At 37.4% G+C, this 16,493-nt stretch overlaps 1 protein-coding gene across 2 annotated transcripts; it reads left to right on the top strand.

Annotated features, from left to right (window-relative positions):
- The first annotated feature begins 6,197 nt into the window (after positions 1-6,197).
- Positions 6,198-10,256, top strand: LOC149834304 (uncharacterized). Of its 2 annotated transcripts, XM_090010061.1 has the most exons (5): positions 6,202-6,705; positions 8,022-8,174; positions 8,328-8,469; positions 8,570-8,811; positions 9,817-10,256. In XM_090010061.1, exons 1-5 carry the CDS (start codon positions 6,292-6,294, stop codon positions 10,021-10,023), a joined length of 1,158 nt encoding a protein of 385 aa, XP_089866187.1. In that variant the 5' UTR covers positions 6,202-6,291; the 3' UTR covers positions 10,024-10,256. The 2 variants fall into 2 exon arrangements, with proteins under 2 accessions (XP_089866188.1, XP_089866187.1); XM_090010062.1 differs by lacking the exon at positions 8,022-8,174 and having other exon boundaries at positions 6,198-6,705.
- Positions 10,257-16,493: the final 6,237 nt, after the last annotated feature.

The raw sequence follows: 16,493 nt of genomic DNA, 5'->3' as shown, positions 1-16,493 counted from the left end.
GACCGCAGCAGGTGAACCCCAAAAAGGTCGCGTGTTCGGGTTTTGGAGTAATCTGAACACTTCACCAGTTATTGTTTCTTCTAGTTACGACTCACAGGCTACTTTCGCCGACATAAGCTCCAAGCAGCAACCTATTCTTTCCGGTGATGATGTACGTTAGATCATTAAGGACACAATGCATGACTACTTCTATGACACCGTCGCCCCCTTTCTCCGAGATGAGATCACCAGTATTGTGCTGAATAGAGGATCTTCGATTGCAGGTCCCTCTCAGGTATAATCACATATTCAATTTTTTGACTGCCTTAGTACACATATGAGCATGATAGAATCACATATATAACTTTTTGCTTGCCTTAGAGCACAAATGAGCATGATAGAATCACATATAGAGTGTTTTTATTGCCTTAGAGCACATATGAGCATGCTATAATCACATATAAAGTTTTTTGCCTGCCTTAGATCATATATCAACATGATAGAATCACATATAAAGTTTTTTTTACTGCCTTAGAACACATATGAGCATGCTATAATCACATATTCAGTTTTTTGACTGCCTAAGAACACATATGAGCATGTTATAATCACATATTCAGTTTTTTGACTGCCTAAGAACACATATGAGCATGTTATAATCACATATTCAGTTTTTTGACTACCTTAAAACACATATGAGCATGCCAAAATCACATATAGAGTTTTTTTACAGCCTTAAAACATATATCATTCATGATAGAATCACATATAAAGTTTTTTGCTTTGCCTGCCTTAGAGCACATATGAGCATGCTATAATCACATATTCAATTTTTTGACTGCCTTAGCACACATACGAGCATGATCGAATCACATATATAGCTTTTTGCCTGCCTTAAAGCACATTTGAGCATGGTAGAATCACATATAGAGTTTTTCTAGCTGCCTTAGAACACATATGAGCATGCTATAATCACATATTCAATTTTTTGACTGCCTTAGCACACATATGAGCATGATAGAATCACATATATAACTTTTTGCCTGCCTTAGAGCACATATGAGCATGATAGAATCACATATAGAGTTTTTTTATTGCCTTAGAGCACATATGAGCATGCTATAATCACATATAAAGTTTTTTGCCTGCCTTAGAGCACATATGAGCATAATAGAATCACATATAAAGTTTTTTTGACTGCCTTAGCACACATATGGGCATGCTATAATCACATATAAAGTTTTTTGCCTGCCTTAGAGCACATATGAGCATAATAGAATCACATATAAAGTTTTTTTGACTGCCTTAGAACACATATGGGCATGCTATAATCACATATTCAGTTTTTTGACTGCCTAAGAACACATATGAGCATGTTATAATCACATATTCAATTTTTTGACTACCTTAAAACACATATGAGCATGCCAAAATCACATATAGAGTTTTTTTACTGCCTTAGAACATATATTATTCATAATAGAATCACATATAAAGTTTTTTGTTTTGCCCGCCTTAAAGCACATATGAGCATGCTATAATCACATATTTAATTTTTTGACTGCCTTAACACACATACGAGCATGATCGAATCACATATATAGTTTTTTGCCTGCCTTAAAGCACATTTGAGCATGGTAAAATCACATATAGAGTTTTTCTAGCTGTCTTAGAACACATATGAGCATGCTATAATCACATATTCAATTTTTTGACTGCCTTAGCACACATATGAGCATGATAGAATCACATATATAATTTTTTGCCTGCCTTAGAGCACATATGAGCATGATAGAATCACATATAGAGTTTTTTATTGCCTTAGAACACACATGAGCACATGATAGAATCACATATAGTGTGTAATTTATTTCATTATATTTTGTTTATCAATACTGACTGTTCTTTTCTTGTGTAGGCTGCTAGCGATAATCAGCGTAGCGGAGTTGAAGGGACAGATAAAGACAATGAACAAGAAGACACACAAAATCTTGGCGATAATTAGAGAACTGTGTTGAATAAGTTCTATTTTTTTAGGTTTCCTAATTGTAATTGTTGAATTGTAAATAATTAAACTTGTTAATTTTAAGGTAGAACGATTAATTGTTGTAGATTCCTTTTATATAGAATTTTTTAGTGTAGTTTGTTTTTTATTTACAGAAAATATAAATTGTACCGTTCTCGGTATTTATTTTTTTTTTATTTTTTTTCGTGTTTGCAACGGAAATATCCGTCGGTATGTATATAAATCTAGTGACATCTTAGCAACGGACGTAAATTCGTCTCCACGCCGAGGTCGCCGTTTAGTACCAGTGGATTGGCGACGGAATACATCGCTCGTTAGTCTATCGCAACTAGCGACGGACCTGGCGACGAATTTATTCCGTCGCCAGTTAGCGTCGAAAAATTCGCAACGTAAGCATACCGTCGCCTCGTCGTCGCTAATCCGTCGCTACGCCTGATAGCGACGGAATGTGGTCGTCGCTAATCTACTGCTTTGTTGTGGTGTTTTTACTTGATGAGGGTCACTCATGATACCCTCTGATTTATAGGGCACGGGATGGGAACAGTTTGTATAACCGTTCCCCCTTTATCCCATGCTAGTTTATCGGAAGCGATCATTCCATATGTGAGGATGAATCCACATCGTGGATGGTGGTTAATCCAACAAGATGGCCAATTTATCACATTTCTTTCATATTTAGTCTATTTATTGTTTGATAAAACTGGTTCAACGAAAAGGGTTTCTTGGGCAGGTGAAGAAGAAGAAATCAAGCTCAGGGTGTTGGGTGACGATGTATTGAGCTTAGTGGAGGAATCAAAAGCTGACCATTCCCTTATTGTTGGTATCATTGTTGTACATTATCTTATGAACCACAAAATATGAGGATGTATAACAATTTTCTATTTAATCTCTTCTCGTTAGGGATGGCAGTGGACCGGGGGAAAGTGGGGCCCCGCCTCGCCCCGTTTGGACCGGGGATGAAGGGTATGAAACGGGGATGGAGGCGGGGACGAAGGTTAAAATCCATCCCCGTCCGGAGGTGGAGGCGGGGATGGACATGCAGTTTTCCCCGCCCCGCCCCGAGGAAAATTTGAGAGCAAATTAATAGAACCAAAGCTCACAAAAAACGGTCATAAAAATATTAATAGAATAAAAATGAGATGCGCAAGCATCGGATACGACTCGGTGGAAGGAGATCAGATCAGGTGACATGTCAAAACACAAAATTTTTAACGATTTGAAATCACCACTGTCCACAGCCCTTCATCACCACCGTTCATTTGAAAAGATTGAGGCCCACCCAAAAAAAAAAAAAGATGTCATCATTACACAAATTGAAGGCTATGGACGTGGTGATTTCAAAACACAAAGAAGTTTGTGTGTTGATGTGTCACTTGATCTGACCTCCAGTGGAAGAGAATTTGGTGTTTTTTCACCCATGCCATTTTCATTCTTCTTTTTTCTTGTTTTTTATATGGGAAGCTGTTAATATTTATCCATTTATATACTTGGAATGTATACGTGGGCCCTGCACATTGAGCAATGTCTATACACTCCTTGGAACAATAGCATGTTTGGATCTTGGCAGAAAATTGAAATTTTGCACCTTGAGCATCATGTGCAAGTTGTATGTAGGATCATCAGAATCTAGTTGAGGATAAACATGAAAAAATGATAAAGAAGGAGACTCTGCGCCATGTTCTCGAGGGGATGCGTTCATTTAGGGGCTCGCTTTCAGCAAGCAAAGCAAACACCTTGTTTGTGTCTGTCAATGATGCCAGAAAAAAAGTCTTGTGTCTTTGAGCCTTAGTGCATATTTTTTTCTCATTTTCCTACCATGAATGAAACAAATATCAAATTGAGAAAGTGTCATGTAGGGGTGTCAATAAGTCGGGTTTGACCCGTACCAAACCCTATAAGATCAGGGTTTGGTGATAAATAAGAAGGCCCGATTAAAATCTGGGTCGGACCTGAAGGATCTGATTAATATATGGTGCCGGGTATGGTTTGTGAAATTTCATATATACTAGACCCAGGCCCCAACTTGAGTTTCAATTAAGATCCACAATTTTCAACGTAAAAATGATAAAATATATTATTTTACTGGGTATGGTCGGGGTCTGGTTCATGTAATCCTTATAGGATCCAGGTATGGTTTCTTATGGTGCGTTCAATTAGACCCGGGTCCGGACTCGATACAATCATCTCAAATCAGGTTTGGATTTGGTTTCACCTGAGTCCAATCCAAACCCGACCCATTGACACCCCTAGTGTCATGCTTAGCAAATCCTAATTTTTTCCACCACTTGCCACTTTTTATCTGCAAATCCTTCCACACATCCTCCATATGAAAACATTCTCACGAGAAGGCAGAACTGACAGTTTTCTTTTTCAGAAATACGTGCCTTTCTACATGAAAGGCCCTCCATGTGAATGAAACAAACGGGCTCCTAAGGGTGCTTGTTAGATGCTCAGTAGGAGGAACTGCTTTCATATGGAATGCTTTAACCTTTGGGGAAGAACCTTAATATGGGAGGAAGTGTGATTGCATTTTCATGTGAAAACTTTAATTTCATGTGGATTTTTTAGAGTGGTGTTCATCTCAATGCTTGTGGAGAAAGAGGGCTTTTTCATATGAAAGTGGTTCCCTTTCATATGAAATGGGATAAAACAAATGCCCCCTTAAGGCACATTTGGAAGTAGAAAATGTAAGCCAACAAGGAGGTACAATTTATTCAATTGTTTCAAAAGAAAACATTTTCACACGTTTTTCTAAAGATCTAAGTTTTTCATATGAAATTTTTCTTTGTTTTCATGATGGAGTATTTTTTTCATACGACAAGCCTCTCTCTCTCTCTCTCTTCGAATTTTATTTTCATGTCACACAAATAAAGAAAATTTGTATATGAGAACTCATATGTAAATTTTTTGTTTCATTTGACAATTTTTCTCACTTTCAAGATGCCCTTAGTGTAGAAACATCAACAAGTTAATTACAACCCTATTTTGCAAACAGATCCAAGACAACCTGCATTCAAGCTTAACGCAATAGGTTCCATTAGCTACTGGACTTGGACCTACAAGCTTCAATTAGTATATGAATCCAAGTGTCATTTTTTCATTTTTTAAATGAGTTCAACCCCATATGCAAATTTTGATGTTAAAAGGGTAAATATTTGATACTAATGAAGGTATGAAACTATTGAGTAAAAGTCACCTTCTTTTCATATTTTTTTTATATTTTTTTGGTATATCAAACCTTATAAACGTGATATGCAACAGTGCAATGTTTGTATGTAGTTTTGAATCATTTAATTGTGACATATAAACAAGTTATTTAAGGACTGCAAAAATCAATCACCACAATGTAATAAAGTTTTACAACTCAAAAATCACGTTTTTATGTGAAAAAATATATAACATGCTGAACATGATTCAAAGGTAGCACCCGTAAAAGAATATCACAAATTAATATTTGACTTGGATCTGACTCATGTGATGCGTATCTAGATCCACAAATGATTTCTATGAAATCAGATCCTGTCAGACTTTCAGAACCAGCATCTCAAATTCAGACCTGAGACCACTTATTCATGATGGTGGATCAATGGCTTATCCTCCATGTACCACCTAACTTATGTCCCCGATGGCAGGTTATATGTTCCTCTCGAAACACGTACTGTAGCTAAAATGCGTGTTCTTGGGTTTTCATTGAGCGCTGTGTGGCGTTCAGTAAGGTGTACGGTAGAGCCGTAACATCCTAGTACGACACTTAGTGAAGACCCCGAAACACTTACTATAGCTACAGTGTGTGTTCCAGGGGTGCACACTCAACACCCTCTCTCTGTGTCCCAAGGACGTGCCATTTTAGTTGTCCTTGGTGATTGTGCTCGGACACAATGACATGGACACCGACACATGCCTAGATATTTTTAATAATATTTTACTTTTTATATTTTTTAATAACATTTAATTTTTAATTATAAAATGTAAAAGATTGTTTCATTAATTAAAAATTTTAAAAAATTCCATGCCCTCGTGTCCTATTTTCTGAAGAAATTCCAAACTTGCATGTGAACCCGCGCATCTCGTGTCCACGAATCTTTGCGACATAGCACGAAACGGCAACAAACATGGACCAACCCAAACCGACCGGGATCCAACTAAAGTCCAGCTCCTTCAACTAAACCCCAAATCCGACCCGTTTACTTCGCCGATGGGCGAAAGCGGCAGACCTCCGAGATCTTCGTCTCTCTCTCTCTCTCTGAAGATTTTTGGTGTTAGGGTTTCTGGTTTGCTTGTGGTAGATGTGGAGGAGATCCGCGTCCTTCATCCTGGACAAGCAATCCATGCCCCTCCCTCCTGATCCGGATGCGGCGCCGCCTGGCATGGCGGAGCTCCGTCAACCCCCGGCCAGCTCCGCCTACTACCAGACCCGCGCCGAGCACCACACCGTCACCAGCGATTGGCTCTCCCAGGCGGCCACCGCGTCGGACCGGATGCAGAGGGCCGTCCATCCGAAGCTGCCGGAAGACGGCGTGGGCACGGACGGAGACGCGAGCTTCAGCGTAATCGAGGAGTTCAATTACTGGCGGAAGAAGCCGGATCTGGCGGAGGCCGTCGCCGCGATCATGGCCCTGGCGGCCGTCATCCGGTCAAGCAAGGCGACGACGATGATGGAGCTCGAGATCGAGCTGAAGAAGGCCTCCGATTCTTTAAAGGTGGGATTTTTAGGGTTTAGCATATCCCCTTTCTTCTTCTTCTTCTTCTATTCTCGTTCGAGTTCTCTGGCGAAGTGACGAAAAGTCTATCGGAATTCTTATGCTATCGTCTTTTAAGGCAATCAATCTTTTGAATTCATGAGAAATTGATGTTCTTAGGTCGTGACTTTTGCTTGTTTGTTTTGCTAGAAAATGGTAGCGTTTTCCTTTGCTGGATAATTCAAACGAATCTGCATTTCTTTACATATTGCTTATTTATGGAAAATGAAAAAGGAATTCATCAACTTGGCTCTATTTTTTTCAATGATTTGATAAAATAGGTCTCACGTGAAGCTGGTGTTTTTGTCCTGAGTAACTGGGGCTATGGCTGGTATTGAATAGTTCCTTTCTCTTTTAGCTTTTAATGCGGGTATTGGATTTTCATTTAGGGGATGCAGTTCCCGCGTCCGCTCTTCTGAAACCTTGTATGACTTTAGGTCCAATTTGCTCTGACCAAGAATCAGACTAATGGTGAAGCAACCATCCGATACTTTAATTTGTGATTGACCTGTCACCATGAAATAATGATACTGGTATTGGAGAATTTCATCAGATGGAATCTCATGAAAATGATGTTAAAGCTCTAGTTTAGACCAATGTAGAGGGAAGCTCTAGGTTCAAACTCTGGTTTCTCAAAGTTTCACTATGAGGATTTGGAACTTAATTGATCTTGTGAGGTCACAATTTATTAGAAGGGTCAAAAATAGAGTGTAGGCTTCCTTTAAATCATCCTATTCTTTGGATTCGTCTGGGAAGTCTCACATTCAAGTTTTGGATCTTCTTGCACCTTTTTCTAGTTTCATGTCCGCCTGTGAGATCAATCTTTCCTCTTGAACTGCGATGGAATTGTTGTTCATTCTTACTCCATCTTTTGTCATCTACAGGTATGTCAAATTTATTTGCTTAAATATGAGGGTTAGACTGTTAAAGACGAGACTGGCATGTCTGTTCATATATGGCAGCTAGAATCATTTCTATCATAGCTCACAATTTTATATGCAGAAATTGGTGTGCTTGTCATTTGTTCTCTCTGATGTACCTATAGGTTGTTTATGTGAGTTACACTCGAGATACATTTGCATAACATGTTTGCCATTTTCCTATTATCTTATCAAAATGTGTTGATTCTGCATTGCACCTGTTTTTTATCCTCTTTCTAGTTTCTTCCACATTTGTTCTGTCTGATGTGTTAAATTTTGCCTTATTCCCTCTTTTTTTTTAATTGGATTCAAATGTGGTTACTAATTCATACCTCTCAATATGATTTTGCATCTCAGTCATGGGACACGAGTTCCATCTCTTTGACAGCCGCATGCGATCTGTTCATGCGGTATGTGACGAGAACCACTGCTTTGGAGTATGAGGACTTTGATGCAGCCAAATCTCGTCTAATTGAAAGAGGAGAGAAATTTGGGGAGATATCTCTCAAGGTATTACAAGTTTCGATCTTATGGGGACTATGGTCTTAAAAGCATGTGAATGTGTACTTGATGCTGAACTTGCTCCATCGAATGCCATATCTTTCAGCTAACTTTATAATGGTATTTTCAGTAATGGTCGTGACAGCTTTGCCTTTATTTCAGGCACGAAGAACAATTGCAATGCTTAGTCAAGATTTTATCTTCGATGGTTGTACGATTTTGGTCCATGGTTTCTCAAGAGTTGTTCTTGAAGTGCTTAAGACCGCAACAGCAAATGGGAAGATCTTCCGAGTCTTTTGTACAGGTTAGCTATTGATTCTGCTTCCATTCTTTTATCCATGTAAATACAGAATGTGTAGGTCTACTGCTTCCAAGTTTTTAACCTTTTGGACTACCTCTTACAGAAGGCAGGCCTGACAAGACAGGGTTACGCTTAGCCAAAGAAATGGTAACCCTTGGTGTGCCTGTAAAAATTCTTATTGACTCTGCGGTGGCATATGTGATGGATGAGGTTGACATGGTATTATTTGGGGCTGATGGTGTTGTTGAAAGTGGTGGCATCATCAATATGATGGGCACCTATCAGACTGCGTTGGTAGCTCATAGCATGAATAAACCTGTTTATGTGGCTGCAGAAAGCTACAAGGTATGACTTAATAGCTAAAATTAGGCATATTGTTGATGTCTCCAGTAGTTTAAATATTTTTTGCACTTTTATCATTCAAATATTCAAGACATAGGGAGTGGCTCTAGTAACTGCACGTTTTGAGCACTTATCTACAACATTGTTAATTTTGGACACTCTTCCACCAACATGGTTGATATCCTATGTGGTTTAGTTGCATGGTGATTGTAGTGTAGTATGTGGGGGATGGATTGACCCAGTTTCTTGCTGTAGTCCTCTTACCTGAGTTGGGTGTTCTGCTTGAGTTTGAGCTCCTGGTAAAGTTGCATAGGAACATTTTCTGGTCAAGCCCCCTAGTTGTATTGGTTAGGGGTAGTCATTGGTTGTAGTAGGGGCGTGGGCTGGGTGAGGCATGGACCAACTTTTTGTAGTCTGTCAGGTCATCCAAATAAGCGGGCCAGGCTGGCTCACTTCCCAGTCCTTTACAAACTTTGCTACAACTGCACTCTGAATTCATTATCTATGAGTAGGTTAAAAAGAACCCAACTTTTTTATGTTTAGTTTTTATCGTAATTGAATAATATGAGCCATGCTATGACCATTGACCACTTGAAGCAGTCATCTGGGTCATGACTTGTGGGTCACAGCTCACTGGCGTCAAAAGTCATAGGCATGCTAGGGTAGTAGAAGAACCATAGCATTTTCGGAAAGCTGGGTTGTGACAGCAGCTCATATCCAAAGTAAAGAACCAGGTAACCAAGTGAAGTTGCTGGAGACTTGAGTGCCTTGATGGGATCAGTTGCGACAAAGGAGTGCCGCCGGGGCCAAGTTGTATGGTTAGCAACCAAATTTTTGTTGGGAATTTGTTTTTGATTGGACCTGTATCTCACACTTTGAGAATCCAGTTATTTTGTTTTCTTCTTTCTCAGCCTTCAATAATTTTCATATTAGAAATATATATACACCAAGAAATGAGCCAGCTAGAAATTTTTGGCCGCTCACTATGGTTCTTGTGGCATCGTGCAGTTTGCTCGGCTTTATCCACTGGATCAAAAGGACTTAGCTCCAGCTCTCCTGCCAATTGATTTTGGAGTGCCGGTTCCTTCACCCATCGAGGTTGAGTCATCTGCAAGAGACTACACACCTCCCCAGTATCTCACTCTTCTATTCACCGATTTGGGCGTGCTCACACCCTCGGTGGTGAGTGATGAGCTCATTCAGTTGTACTTGTAGCACTTGGAACAGGGACTTCATGCTCGGTGATACCCAAGGACGGTTCCTTTTCTATCTTCTCATATCAGAAGAGGGGGACGTTGTGAGCTGGTGAGCTTCCAACCCATTGTTGCTCAGAATTTGCAGAAAAACAATTTTGTTACCAAGGTTTCCCTGAGAAAATGTTGATTATTACGTGTGCATCTCTTTTTGCCATTTATTCCAAATCAAGCTCTTCTTTTCTTTGTTGGGTATTAAAACCACTTGGTTACCTTCCGCTACTCTCTCTCTCTCTCTCTCTCTCTCTCTCTCTCTCTCTCTCTCTCTCTGTGTGTGTGTGTGTGTGTGTGTGTGTGTGTGTGTGTTTCAAGCTTTACCACTGGGCCTACAGAAATTCCTGACCTGCTGTTTAGCCTGGCCTGGCCCTTATTGGTCTTGGTTGGGCTAGACGTGGACTTTACAGACCTTGGTTCAAAGCTGGCCTCTGTTTATAGAATTCTTGGAGTTGCATTCAGGCGGGCCATGCCCTACTCAAAAGAAAATTGCACCCAGTCCCAATCCAGCCCAAATAACCATGAACATGGAGGCCTTCTGAGAGCAAATCAAAGCAAACCCAGTTCTCAGATTGGGACTGGATATGGAACTGGTTTCAGTCCGACTATGTGTGGTATCAAATGCCAATGACTAGCTGTTGATTCCCATCACTTATGTTTGTGTTTGATGCCCATGACTGCAGTTGCATTTGTTTATTTTCTGACGCATTATTTGATTATCAGAAAATGATCATACTGTACGGCAAAATTAATGCATTTTAAGAAATGCCTCAATTTATCAAATTTGACGAATGGACAATATCGTAGGTTTTCAATTTTTTTTAGATGCTTTTAACCATTACAAATGTGAATTTTTTTATTTTTGCGCGTTATGATGATAAAATAATATACCGACGGAACTCGTCAACAAAATTGCATTAGAGGTCGTAATATTTAAAAAAAGGCATTCGAGGTTGTAATATTTAAAAAAAGATTACGAAATTCTAAAAAAATTGTAAAATTTTGAATGTGAAATTCTTAAATATTTGCGAAAGTCCTACATTACGAAATTGTGACGAGTATTGCACATTGTGTCGCAAAAATACCTTTCAGTGTTGCAAAAGTTTATAATTTACAAAATTTTGAAAGAGTACCGCATGACGTATTGCAAAATTCATTTTTTTTGCAAATTTTTGTCCCATATAAATGTGTACGCATTTTTTTTTCTCGTTTGTATTTGAAAAGAGAGGTAACCCCAACCTTTTCGATGATTTTCATGAAAGTTGTTCATCCTACCTTGTGCAAGGTTGTGGTATCATTCTCCACTTCTTCGGTTAGCTATTAAGATGAGTTTCATACAATGTATATATTGTTTTGTTTTGTTTTTACAATATAGTTTTCTCTTCTTTTTTTGGTTATTATTGTAGACATATTATGTATGTTTCGTTGTTGTGGATGTTACCTTATATAGACATCAAATATTTGTTACTAATCGTTTAGGGTTTACGATCTTTAAAAAATTTACATATAATTACTTATTTTTGTTTGTTGCTTTGTCAATATTCAGTGGTTTTGTCAATATTTATCTTTTTTTTATTGGAACTAGGGTTGACTATACAGAAACATTCAATTAGTTAGATGTAGTTGGGGTTGATTGTGCACAAGCATTGAATAAGGGTTATGGGGGTATTGTGGTTTATTATGGGTTGTAGGGGTATTATGGTTTATTGTGAGTTGTTGGTTTTCAGAGTTGTTAACTGAGTGATACATTGTGTGGTCGGTGTAGACACTTATGATGGTTACTGAATTGATATTTGTAAATTTTTGTAGTACTGAGCAACCCTTTTGAAGATTTATAATAGTCTCTAAAACAACAGCTATAAGAATTTATAACATTAATGTCTCATAAAATTGAATATATTAAAGAGTTAATGTCCTTCGGTATAAGTGCACTTCAAAATTAAATAGTGAAAATATATGAATACATCTCTTGAACGGTGATGATATTCAATCATTGTTATATAGGGGCAACATTTACATAGTTAGTAAAGTTGCACGAGTTGATAATGTTTGTGAAGTTAAATGAGAAGTTGGTGGATGCATAGTTAAACATGAAGTGGCAGCCTGAAGTGATGTACAAGACATGGTTAAAAGTGATATAAAAGAATGGAATGATGAAAATCTTGTGGATAATGTGCATCTATCTCAGCCACCATCTATTGAGCTCACTCCTCTAGCGAACGTCTCGCCATTCTCAACAGTTAATGATGAGAGGATCATTGCAAACTATGTGAAACCACTTAGACAAACTAGTGCCAGTGATCTTTATCATAGGATGTTGTGTGACACTCAATCTTCTATGCATATGACAAATCTAGGTAAAGGTTCACCGATCTTTTTAATTTATGCTTGAGTTGGAGGTGTTATTTTCTTTATTTTTTAATCTTAAAAGTTGAGAATGAAGGAATGTTGCATTTTTTGAAGCAAAGAGAGTCATAGACACAACGAGTTTTGATTTACCGTGTATAGTCGATCAATTATTTTGCGCTAGCAGCGATGACGAGCACCATGCAAAATCAGTTGATAGTGATGATTTTGAGTATACCATGTTGACTGAGCCAGACTTAGAAGCGATAGGGGAGGACCAAATTAGTGATGATTTTAAACAAGTATTGGTGGGTGCGAACAATGTGCTAATGAAGTCAAACCCTTGGTTCTCAATGAACGGATTCTCATTCAATAAAAAGCAATTGTAAATAATTGATATAGAGGCTTCTCAATTGTATGATGAGTTACACAACGAGAAACTTAACTAATGTAAACAGTTCTAATGGCTATCAACAGATCCAAACGATCATGAAATTGCTTGCAGCAAAAAGTTTACTGATTTTAAGCAGTGTCGCTAGTTTTTGAGAGATCATGTGGTTAAAAATAACTTTAAAATAAAATTTATAAAGACTTGTATTAACTGAGTCATTGTCGTATGTATGAGAAAGAACCCATAAACTATGGTAGATTTTCTAGAAGATCCACTACATAAAAATGTGCAAAATCATGTTCTTTAAAGTGAAGAGATATCAAAGTGAGCATACATGTGGTGGATCAATAGGCAACCTTATTGCAGAAAAAGTGTCTTCCAAGTGAATTGTGTATGTTATTCACGGGCACTTGCATGATAACCCAAAGATGACTCTAAGAGAAATTATTAACTACCTCAGTCATGATGTAGGTATGAAGGTTTCTTACAAACAAGCATGACATAGATGTGAATTGACTAGGCTGATGCTATATGGTTCATTCAAGAAGTCCTTTAGGATGCTTCATGTTTATTGTCATCATTTGATGATGGCTAATTCTTTATCGATAGCATTTTTTGATACTGATACGAATAGTAGATTTAAGTATCTATTCTTATCCTTCTGGCCATGCATTGTTGGATTTGTCAAAGGATGCTCTACACTTTTTATGGTAGATGACATTTCTAAAAAAATATATATGGGTATTCATATATTTTTTATAACATTTGGAATAGTGGATAAGGAGTTGACGAGGTCATGAAAATGGTTTTTGAGGCATGTGAAGAACCAAATAGATATCTACGATGATGATAAGCTCAAAATTAAACAACAGTTGATAGTTATCTCAAATAGGTACAAAGAGCTTCTATATGTTGTCTCTCACACATAACGTAACTGTCATTATGAATATTGCATAAAGTACTTGACTGAGAACTTTCTGAAGAAATTGGGTACACCACTTTGTGCATAATGGTGATGTGTTACCAAAGCACCAACAAGGCGACAATGTCATTTTTATATTTTAAAGATTCATGATTAAAGTAAAAAAGTATACAAATATATTGTTGATAAGGTAAAACTGATACATTGGGCTAACCATCAGTTTTTTACTAGAAGGTATAGATGCTTAACCTATAATATAGCGGAGTGCTTTAATTCATGGATTTTTTTCATACATGACAAGCTCTTAATCCCACTTGTTGAGAAGCTTCGTCTAATGTCGATGAAACTTTACAAGAAAAAAAAGACTAACGGGTAGAAAATGGCTGACATTGTGGTGCTTGAATTAATTACAAAAATTGAAGAGGGTCAGATAGAACCACAAAAAGTTATGTCTGCAAGTAGTGTATTGCCTCCACCATTATTATGAAGCCTGTGACGGGAAGCATGTTTACAGTGTTAATCTTGAAAGTATGAAACGCTCTTGTAAAGAATGACAGGTTAGCGGAATTTCTTGCAATCATGTCATCACATATATTTTATATGTGGGCATTCTTCCAAATGATTATTGTGACAAGTTCTATACAGTTGAATCGTATCGAGTAACATATGATACTTATCCCTTTCATTCGATGGCCCATAGTGTCTTACACGTTGCTCCTCCGACCCTTATTCTAGTCTTACCACCAGCGCAAATTAAGAAAGCAAGATAACCTAAAGTGAAAAAATGAAGAACAGAACACAAGGAGATTGTGTCATATAAGTATAGTGTATGTCAGCAGCTTTGCCATAATAGGTGAAAACACGATTAGAAAGTAATGTATGAGTATTTAATGCATTTTTAAAGTAGTCTATGACATGCTTCTTTGTAGTTTACATAATGTTTTTCAATTAAATGCTCTATTTTTTATTGTTTGCAAATTATAATGTCTGCTATTTAAATCATATGTAGCTCACAATGTCTAAACACAGTGCAAGCAAAGGAGTCAATGACCAATCACCCAACACAATTATGATGGATGACACTAAAGAGGTTGTACCAACGAAGCCAAAATATAGTTAAGTGCTATATTTTTTTAAGAAACTTTATTAGTCAGTGAAGTAAGTATATTATAAGTTTTTTTTAGGTGTGTTTATTTGTTTTGGTCATATATGAATTATTTTAAAAATAACATGAGTGCATTTACCTATCTGATGCAACACCTAGAAAGATTTAGAATGATGTAACACCTATAAATTTTAGTTTTTTCAAGTACACTTTCAGCCTTTCAAACCATGCACGTAGGGCCCTCTTCAACCTATATAGAGCACGACTAAGCTTAGACACATATTCAAGGTGATGCTTATCCTCAAACCCTGGTGGTTGCATCATGAAGACTTCCTCATTTAGAGAGCCATGTAAAAAGGTATTGTCAACATCCAATTAATGTATTTGTCATCCATAAGTTACTACAATAGAGAACATTGTCCTTCTTGTATTAGGTTTAATTACAGAGCTAAAAGTTTTTAAGTAATCTACTCTCTTATTGAATGTAACCTTTTGTCACTAGTCCAGCCTTGTATCTAGCAATAGACCCATCAACATGATATTTTATTTTGTAGATCCACTTACAACTTACCAAGTTATGAGCAGATGAGAGAGGAACTAGGGACCAAGTATGATTCTTGTGTAGAGCCCCTATTTATTCTTCCATGGCATGTTGTCACTTCGGTTCTTGTCTCCTCTAGTTGAGTTTATAAAGGTTCATTTTCTTCTTGTACACTTCACTCAAGAAACCACGGTGGATAGGATATTTCATTGTTGTAAATGGCTGCAAATGCTTTGAGAATATCATAGCACGTACAAGATGTATAGCTCTTGCGGTCATAAAACTGATATGTGACCTGACCATCCTTTTGGCCACCCTCACGTTGAGGTTCTCTTGAATGTTCCTGATTATCTCTTGCACCAAAACTTTGACAACTTTAGAACAATGGGTTAATCCGACCAACCTCTCTCACACGCCCACTGCGACCACCATGGCCTCGACCCCGCCCCCTTTGAGAAAAGAAGGCAGTGGCAGATGTTTTTGTTTATTGAGGAGATTTGGCATTAAGCATCTGATGTTTCTTTTCTTGATTGAGCAATAGATCGAAGATTTCAGTATATATATATATATATATATATATATGAAGAACTATTGAGCACAAATCACCTTCTTTTCATATTCATATTTTGAGGATTTTTTTTAGATCCAACCTTATGGATGTGATTTACAGCGTTTGTTTAGTATAAAATGAGTTTTGAATTATGTGATTGTGGCATGTAATATATTTTTAAAAGGCTTAGATAACCAATCGCCAACAATATACTAAAATTTTATGACTCAAAATATGATATTTCTATATGAAAAACCAAGATTCCAAGGTTTGATTTTTAGCAAACAAGCCATGCGGAATGCATCTATGTGGTCAGACTGAGTTGATACAGTTTGAAACTACAATTTCTACGTCAATAATTATATACCTTCATTGGTACCAATTGTAAACATATCATATATATGAGGTAATGTTTTAGTAATGGTGTCGTTACCTAAAAATGCTTCTAGATCGTGCAGGTTGTTTTGATCCAATCTGACCTGATGGATGGATTCAACATGTTAAAAGTAGAAGGAACTGGCTTTTGGATCATATTTTTTGATAAAAAAACAATTTATAAGTTGGGAAAGTATCGCACATTGTA

This window comes from Nuphar pumila, chromosome 6, assembly GCF_984573655.1.
Source record: "Nuphar pumila chromosome 6, dmNupPumi1.hap1.1, whole genome shotgun sequence".
Lineage (NCBI taxonomy): Eukaryota > Viridiplantae > Streptophyta > Magnoliopsida > Nymphaeales > Nymphaeaceae > Nuphar > Nuphar pumila.
Note: the sequence above shows the minus strand (reverse complement) of the source record. Positions and strands in the feature narration are given on the sequence as shown.

Bases quoted from the DNA above. Each gene is read 5' to 3' on its own strand.
- LOC149834304 (XM_090010061.1), top strand. From the start codon at position 6,292: ATGTGGAGGAGATCCGCGTCCTTCATCCTGGACAAGCAATCCATGCCC. The intron at 8,175-8,327 runs GTATTACAAGTT...CCTTTATTTCAG, and splicing joins TTGGGGAGATATCTCTCAAG to GCACGAAGAACAATTGCAAT. The intron at 8,812-9,816 runs GTATGACTTAAT...GGCATCGTGCAG, and splicing joins TGGCTGCAGAAAGCTACAAG to TTTGCTCGGCTTTATCCACT.